Source organism: Fukomys damarensis, unplaced genomic scaffold, assembly GCF_012274545.1.
Source record: "Fukomys damarensis isolate Sample0158 unplaced genomic scaffold, DMR_v1.0_HiC HiC_scaffold_22, whole genome shotgun sequence".
Lineage (NCBI taxonomy): Eukaryota > Metazoa > Chordata > Mammalia > Rodentia > Bathyergidae > Fukomys > Fukomys damarensis.
In genome coordinates this window covers 14,019,791-14,028,461 of record NW_022900934.1, presented here as the reverse complement: position 1 = coordinate 14,028,461, position 8,671 = coordinate 14,019,791, and the positions used below count along the sequence as shown (strand labels likewise).

At 52.4% G+C, this 8,671-nt stretch overlaps 1 protein-coding gene across 2 annotated transcripts in view; it reads left to right on the top strand.

Moving 5' to 3' along the window:
- The first annotated feature begins 1,586 nt into the window (after window positions 1–1,586).
- Window positions 1,587–8,671, top strand: part of Cd40 (CD40 molecule) — a 9,889-nt gene continuing 2,804 nt past the window's right edge. The window contains exons 1-6 of one of the 2 annotated variants that reach the window (XM_010626209.3): window positions 1,587–1,728; window positions 4,762–4,840; window positions 5,136–5,261; window positions 5,506–5,652; window positions 5,978–6,071; window positions 8,492–8,553. In XM_010626209.3, coding sequence (XP_010624511.1) covers window positions 1,678–1,728; window positions 4,762–4,840; window positions 5,136–5,261; window positions 5,506–5,652; window positions 5,978–6,071; window positions 8,492–8,553 — 559 coding nt within the window. In that variant the 5' untranslated portion in view covers window positions 1,587–1,677. The remainder of the gene's footprint in view (window positions 1,729–4,761; window positions 4,841–5,135; window positions 5,262–5,505; window positions 5,653–5,977; window positions 6,072–8,491; window positions 8,554–8,671) is intronic. The other variant, XM_010626210.3, reaches the window with a different exon arrangement.

Sequence of the window (8,671 nt, the reverse complement as noted above, 5' to 3'; positions counted from 1 at the left end):
AGCTCTGTGTCCACCTTCCTCCAACTTCTTTTGTGATCGAGGCTATGCTGCAGACCGCAAGCTACTCAACTCAATAGCTCATATATTCATTGAAAAATGGTGTATTTGTGTCCTGTTATGTGCCCAGAACTGGGATAGATCCAGCCCTACCCTCAAGAGGTCCCCAAATGGGACCGGGCATCCGGGGAGCACTACCTCTGTCTCAGGGAGTTGGGGAAGGCAAAACTCATTTTGGCAAGGACGAGGAAAGGAAGGAATTAGAAAGCCAGAGTGAGAAAGACAGTAAGGAAAACCAATCGTGAGCCTCAGGACTGGGGAGAGTGAGAACACGGTTGGAGCCAGCACGCTTGGGAGGACATGTCAGGAAGTGATCGTGGCTGGAGAGGCCAGGGCTGGGTGGGAAACGGCTTCACCCCGGCATAAGGAGTTTGGGTCATCCCGAGGGACTAGGGAGCCCAAAGATGTGTGTACATAGGAAAGCCCCATCGGAATCGCCACAGGGGTGTTGTGGGTGGGGTAGAGAACGAGTGAAGCCATTGGCATGATCTAGATGAGAGACAATGATGAAACTCTGAATTAGGACAGTGGCGGAGGTGATGGAAGATAGGGATGGATTCCAGAGGTAGAGTCTGTGAGACCTGCAAGTGTGTCCTCTGTCGCATAAAGATGTGGTCAGCGGCCTCCTCCTTCTCCTCCTCCTTGATCTTTGCAGCCCAGCCTCATGGCCTGGCTTACAAGTTTAGAGCTTCGAGAGTCATCACCTCAAGCACTCTAGCGCCTTAGGTTTCCGGGAAGAAAAAGGAGGTTCAAGGGAACTCAGTGCACCTGCGGCAGAACCCGGACCTGGAACCCAGGTGATCCACGCTGCAGCGCACAAAGCCAACACTGGTTCGGGAGTGGCTTGGAGAAGGGGGCAAGGAGAAGCGGGCTCAAGGAAGGGCCTCGAGCTAACATTTTTATGGGGTCCTGTGATCCCCGAAAGGCTGGCATACGTAATAAATGCCTGTCTCCAAGCAAGAGCTGGATGGGAGCTGGGATGGACTAGAACCCGATTGGGATTCAAGGATGAGCGGATGGAGAAGCCGAGGCGCTGCGCTCAAAGGAGGGAATTTCCTTTGAAAGAGAGCGAAACTGTATTGAGACCGCCGTTTCCTTGAAACGCCCCCTCACGCTCCAGTGTAGGCCTTCCCGTTTTCTCGGGGTAGTGATGGTGGCGGTGACTTCCTCGGGGGTCTCTATCCTCGGTGGAGATGCTTTCAGTTCTGCTGGAATTCCCGGAGGCGACTCGGGGGCTGGAGGGGGAGCCCTGGGGGTCCCTGTGGAAGGCCCCAGCACCTAGGGGAATCCTTCAGTCCTTCCTCCACCCCCTTGGAAGCAGACTGGCTCCTAGTTGGTCTCTACGTAGCCTTTATGGGTCCCGGGGGAGAGGAGTTAGGGCCCTTTCGCGTCCCTAAACTCCCGGGGAGGGGTGAGGAGTACAATCCTGGGAAGGTCCTGGGGAAATCCCGGGGCTGTGACCGGCCAGGGGTGCCGCCCCCAACCCGCAGGCGGAGGCAATTGGTCTCCAAAGGCGGAGCCACGCCCCTTCCCTGGGCGGGACCACAGGCCAGGGCCGAGAAGTTACTAGACGCCCCGCCCGCGCGCCCCTTGCTCCGGCCACCCAGGTTTCAGCTCACCATGGTTCGCCGGCCTCTACAGTGCGTCCTCTGGGGCTACTTGCTGACGGCGGTGAGTAGTTTCTGTCTGGACTCGACTGGGGTTTGGGATTCGAGAGTAGGGAAATGGGAAGGGAGGAGAAGGAAGATTTAACGAGAGACTTTCTTAGTTGATTTTAGGGGGACAGGAGGGTGTGTGGAAGCTAGGAAAGGCACCCCGGATCCTGGTTAAAAATAAGGAGGCTGTCTTACCTGCCAGATTGTAGCCCCGAAAGTCCGCTTAGGGGGTGGCACTACCCGCACAGAAGGGCTGGACGGTGTGGATGGGTTGGGGCTCTGTCTGGGGTCTGGTCTGCTTCAGAGGCTGGTCACAGGGGCTGGAAGGGGTTTCAGAGGGAAGGGAGGAAGTCTGCCGGCGGACGGGTGGGTCTGGCCTGTTTCTTGGGCCTTTCCCCGTCCTTTCCCCTTGTGAAAGGAGGCCAGCCTTCCTTGCCAGCTGGGGCTGCCTTCTTCCAGAGCATTTGTGGGAACAAGGGATGAAGGCAGAGGCCCACATACTTTTTTGGGAAGGCTCACCTTGCACCCCAGATCCCAGCCCAGTCCTGGGTGAACCAATTTAGGAGAGGGCCCCAAGGTTATGTCTCCCTCTCTTGAATATAAGATGACATAGTGGGCCCCTGTGCCAGATGAGCAGTTCATGGGACCCAAGAAAGGTTTCCCAGCAGGGGTTTCTGCAGGTACCAGAAGGGCTGAGATCCAACCAAGCAAATCTCCGGGTTTTTCAGAAGCCCAGACTTGACTCACTTTTGATTTAAATGTATTTCTGTAGTTCCTCATTCTGGAGGTTGGGAACTCCCCAAGTACCTGGCTCTCTCATCCCAGCCCCTCTGGCTTCCCCGTTCCTTCAGGGACTGTAGATTCCAGCAAGAAGCTGGGACAGGAATGAACCATGGTGGGCGGTGTGTGTGTGCGGAGGGAGAAATTGCTTTGGTTCCACACTTTCATTTTCACTCTGGGGGAATGGCTGCTAGGGAGAAGGCAGGCAGGAGAAAGGCCTTACTGGAGGAGTGGAGGAGGAAGAGCTGGAGAAGATAAAGGAAAGGTCACCTGGGCTTCTCGAGAGTAGTCCTTACGCTCTCACAGTCCCCAGTTTGGCTCCAGGTAGAGTCTGGTCTGGGACACTACTGAGATCTTCCTGGGTATTCATCATGCTTTGAGCGCCTGACTCCTCCCCACTCCTGCGTTATACAGATGAGCAGAGACTCCAGAAGAGGAATTGTCTTGCCCAGGGTCTCATAACGAGATAACAGTAGAACCCGGATGTGAATCTCTATCTGTTGCTATATAAGCCAATGATCTCTCATATGGTGACCGTCTCCAAGCTCTGGTCCTGAGACCTTTTTTAGCAGAAGTACAGGAGCTACGGGGACTGGAGAGTGGGGGCTGATGAGTTTTCAGAACAGGAGCTATTTTTTCTCGTAGTTTTGAAGATGGGACCAAGGGAAGGTTAACAGGGTGGTGCCTCGGAATGTGCCGTGGGGGGGCAGTAGCCTTTTTTATTTCTTTCCCCATTTGGGGTAAGATGTGTTTCTGTAAGTAATCTGCTTAGATACCAGGTTGAGTGAGAGCTGACAATTAGCTGGATCCAGGGCAGCCAGCCCAGTTAGCCAGTGTGCTGGACATCTAACCAGGTACTCATCTATGTGTGATGATTGAAACTGCTATTTAATGAGTATTAATTAAATAATGTCATTTAATGAGTATCTAATGGTTGCGAACCTATGGCACGTGTGCCACAGTGGGCTGCTTGCATCATTGAAAGCTCTAAAAGTTTCACCATCACTGGTCTAGATACTATGCCAGGCTAAATGCATATGTTTCTTCTCATCTTCACAACCCAACCTGCAGGGCAGGTATTACTACTCCCATTGTAAAGCCAGGGAAGCTAAGGCTGGAAGAGGAGAGTAACTTGAATGTATTACAAGTGTGGAGCCAAACCTGTCTCATGCTCAAAGCTGTGCTCTTTTTGCTGACTTGTTCTCAAGGTGTGGGATAATTTTAGGGATCACACGGATATAGAGCTGAACACAGATTCATTTTCTAGTTCTTTTTTTTTTTTTAAATCCTTCTCAGTTTTTCAAGGAGGAAGTCTCTGGAGCTGGAATATAGTTAATGCCTCTCAAAGGCTTGCTAACCTTCCTTTTAAACTAAAATCAAGAGTGGGACTTGGGTGGAGAGCCTTTGCTTAGCAATCAGCTGAGGTTTAATAGCATTTTTTTTTGTTTCGTTGAATTTATTTTTAGGGTTTCCTTTTACTTATGAGAAGTGATACCGGCTCTCTCACAGCAATGATACAAGGTTTGCATTTGAAAGAAAATAATTTAAATAGCACAAAGCAAGTAATAGCATGGGTGGTATCTGGGCAACATAGAGAAGGTGCAGGCAAAACACAAATCGATGGAGAGAGGGTGTATTGAGATCTGAGTTCTTGTTCAGTTTATGTCCTGTGGGGACCTGGGCAAGTGACTCAGCCTCTGTGGTGGTCAGTGCCAATCTACGTAAAATCAAAGATTTGGATTTTATCTTTCCAGATCCACAATCCTAGTATTTTATGAGGAAGGACTTTGGTGAACAGATAAGGCAGAGTTGAAGGGAGAAACCCGATGGGACTGGGAGCAGGGAAGGAAGAGGAACCAGAATCGGAGGAAGCGGCCACATGCTCATTATAGCCTCAGCCAGCACAGGGCCGGCCAAAGCCAGCCAGCCTCAGGACTCCAGGGACACAGTGGGATCCTCATGCCTTGAGGGTCACTGGACAGAGTAAAGGCACAGGAACCAAGCGGATTTGTTCAGTTCAGAGAATATATGGGTTTCCAGTACTGTTGCTTTGTAAAATACCAGAATGATTCTCTGGGTGCTGTTATAATCAGGTTAGTTGACAGTTTTTTTTTAAACAAACACACCCACTACTCTGTGGGCTCCACTTTTCTGCTTTGGACTTCCACATCGGTTGCAGCCTGTATCCTGGCTGCCTTTCAACCTTCCTTCCAAGGAAGCAACAGCAGAGACTCCAACATCCCTTCCAATTACACAATTCTGTTTATAGGTCCACCCAGAAACATCTCTTGGATGCAGGGAAAATCAATTCCTACTAAACAATGTGTGCTGTGATAAGTGCCCACCAGGTGAGATGCCACCCCTGAGACCCCTCTTGGTTTGCTGTAAGGTCTAGACCCCATGTATTAATTGTAAAATCAGTCTGACACGGTTCATCTCTCCTCTCTGCCTTGCTGTCAGAATGTTCTGTGTTCCCTCTCTGCCAGGTAGACCTCTGTCTACTCTCAGTGGGGTTCCTATCTCCTCTATCTCCCCTACCTGACTGAAGGGTCTGAGACTTTCATTTTTGACCTCCCCCTTAAAGCCCCGATTAGGGTCTGACTCATTGAGTTGGCCAGAGCTGCCTCATTTCCTGTTTTCCAGGAGAGAAGCTGGTGGATGAATGCACAGAGTTCAAGGAAACACAATGCCTTCGCTGCACAAAAGGCGAATTCTTAGACACCTGGAACAGAGAGAGACACTGTTACACGCAAAGATACTGCGACCCCAGTGCGTGGGCTGCTGGGAAAGGGCTGCTCGGTAGCTAGCTGATAGACTTGACAGTGCAGGTGATTTGATTTTGGTAGCCAGGGTCTGTTCTGATTGGTTGGAATTTGGGTTGTACTTGTTAAATAAGTTGATTGCTATCCTATATTGGAAGAGGGTCTAAGAAAAACAGCAGGCAATGTGAGGAGTGGGGTGCCCAGCATGGCCCAGCCGGGGGTTCCCATCCTTCCTGCTCATCTCCGCTCAGATCTAGGGCTCCAGGTCCAGAAGGAGGGCACCTTAGAAACAGACACCACTTGCATCTGTGAGGAAGGCCGACACTGCACCAGCGATGCCTGTGAGCACTGTGATCTGCATTCCTCTTGTGGCCCTGGATTTGGGGCCAAGCAGTTAGGTAAGTGGCCTGTGTGGAAATCAGCTCTGCAGGGAGGGGAGAAGAGCTGAGGGTCAACGGTGAGGGGCTGGGCAGGGGGCATTTAGCCCCGGAGGTGGAGGGAGTAGAGACTCCGACCTAGAATGGCTTGCCTGCCAGAGTGAGCAGGAAACAGGGCCCTTACATTCTTCCTTCTGCCCTGGGAGGGCCGTGGGAGAAGTTCTGCAGGCCTGCAGCGTTCAGGGGCAGCCCCTTACCGGGGCAGGTGTGTCTGTCCCCTGGCTCCCTTGGGAGCTGGGCCAGTGGGCCATCTGATGGTTAATGTGCCTTCCCTACCCACTCCCAGGTACAGGGGTTTCTGATACCATCTGTGAATCCTGCCCGGATGGCTTCTTCTCCAATGTGTCATCTGCTTTTGAAAAGTGTCACCCTTGGACAAGGTATCAGGACTCACCCCCTAGAGTGGCATGAGCCCTGCCTCACCCTCTCCAGCCACCTGTCTTTCAGTCCCTGCTCCCCCAGGGCCACTCACTCATGCACTTGTGAAACATCTACAAAGTGACCTTGTGGCCAACCCAATGGGCACTTTCTCCATTTTTCTTGCCTGCTGTCTCTGAGTGTGATGGGTACTGTTGATCTCCCAATTTTCTCAAAACTCTCCCGCCTTGGACATACTGGGATACCCCTTGTGCCCCTCCCTCTGCTATTCCTGTTTCTTTTTCCTTCCCTGTCATCCTTGGGCTTTGTTCTCCCATTTGTACTCACTGCCTGCCTTCTCTGAGCCATCCCCTCCATATCCATGGCCTCAACTCCTGTCCCCTTTGGGTGGCTCCCGAGCAGAGTCTCCCACCTGGCTCTGTCTCCTGGGCTCCAGACCTGTGTCTGATGGCTGAGTGTTCACTTCTGCACAGTGCATCCGGATGGGCCCTCCTGCCCACGCCCCCTCCCCGGGTGAAGGGCACATCATGGCTCCGGACATTCGCCCATAAGCCTCCCTCCTTACCTCCAGTTTCAGCTACCACTTCCCATCCATCTGGCCCAAGAGTTTTGGGAATTCATCTCATCACTCACTGTGGCCTCCTCGCTGTGGTGTCGCGATACCTCCCCACCAGTCCCTGCCTGCAGCGTCTCCCCTTTTGCAACGTCTCCTTCCGCACAGTGATGCTCCCTGATTAAAATGCTTCAGGGCTCTTACTACCTGAGGAGGAAACCCAGACTCCGTGGGCAGCATCTGCCTCCCCTGTATTTCCTGACCTCCTCTCATGAATCCTGCTAACATGATGTTTGTGATCCCCTGAGCACACTGTTATTCTCTCGTCTCAAACTCTTCTGCCTGGAAGAACCCTTAAGCACACACACCATTAACTTTTTACATTGAATTTTAAAAAATGAGTAACACAGGCACATTGGACATAGAATACAAAAGGGCCCTCAGTGAGGCATCTTCCTCCTGCCTGCGCCCCTCAGCCTCCGAGTTCTCTTCCTGGGCTGCCAGTGATGTGTGTCCTTCCAAAGACTGTGCATGAGCAGATCCGAACACGCACACACACACACGCATACACACACGCTCACATTCTTCCTCCCTTTTTCTTCCCCACACAAGTAGGAGCACATCACATATACTTCATTTATTGTCTGCCTTTCCCCGATTTGTTTTCCTTCCACCCATCTATCCTTGGTTCCTGGAACAGAGTCTGCTGCGTAGCAGGTGTTCAGACTTTGCTAGCAAGCGTGGGCTGGCTCCAGTCAGCCTGCAGCTCGGTAAATGTGTGGCTCTCCCCTCTGAACCGTGGTGTCCTTGTCTGGAAAATGGGAATGCTGTCCTCTGGTGCAGAAAAAAGTTTGTAAACTCCGGAATGTTCTTCTCATGTAAAGCTAAATCTTACGCTTTCCTTGACGATTTTCCCATTCTCCCACCTTGGATGGGCTTTCCTTTGTAATACCCTTCTCTGTTCACTCCTACCTGCTCCTCTGAGGGCCACCTGGGACCCGGTGTCCTCATCTCCTGTGGTGCCTCCTGGGTGTCGTCTCTTCTGCAGTCTGCCCTCCTCCGAGCTCGCTGGCCAGCTGCTCCTGTCGCTAGTTAGGTCATCTGCTTGGGTGCTGATGAGACTCAGCGGCTGCATTCCGTCGTATGCTTCATGTCGGGTTATCCCCAGCGCCATCCTGCTTGCCAGACACCTGAGTCCCCTCTCATCGTGCTGTTTGTGTCGCTGCAACGCACTGCTGCTCTATGTTCTACCTCCTTCGGGGTCCCCCCAGGTCTTTCTTTCACAGGGAAGTCTCCGCTGATGACCCTTAAACCAGAGCTTCTCAACTGGGGGCACTGGTCATACCTGGACACCTTTCGGGTCACAACTGCGGAGGGGGATGCTCCTGGCATCCAGTGGGTACAGGCCAGGGGTGCTGCCATGCTCAGGACAGCCCCCCACCCTTTGCTCACAACACAGAATTATCCAGCCAAGAGGTCCCTGGGGCCAACGTTGAGAAAACACTGCCTTAAACCGCACTCATCCGTTCTCCACTCCAGCCACTGTAGATCCTGACTCTGCACAATGCCCTGCACTTTAGCAGGTGTCACAGGGCTGGGCACTCCTTGTCCCCCCTCATCTTTATCAGCTCTTGAAGACATGCCGTCACGTGTCCTTTGCACTTGAGTTCCATAAGAACAGAGTCAGTGCCGTTCCTGTAAAAGCCAGCATAGGCCGTTGCATGTACCTGCTCAGTGAACCTGGACTTTCTGAGCACTGGCCGCCTGCCTCTGGGTGTTGGAAAATGCTAGGGTTGGGAAGACCTAATGTTATTTCTGTCTTCGTGTGTGCATGCTCACGTGTGTGTGTGCACTTGTGTCTGTGCGTAGCTGTGAGAACAAACACCTGGTGGAGCTACAAGCAGGAACTAACGTGACAGATGCTGTCTGTGGTGAGTGCTGGAGCCTCGGCCCTGCTCGAAGCTTAGGGAGGTGGGAAGGGGGGGAGGGGGTGGAACCTGAGCAGGTATGATGTCACAAATGACTTGTCTCCTAGCAAGAACTGTGTCA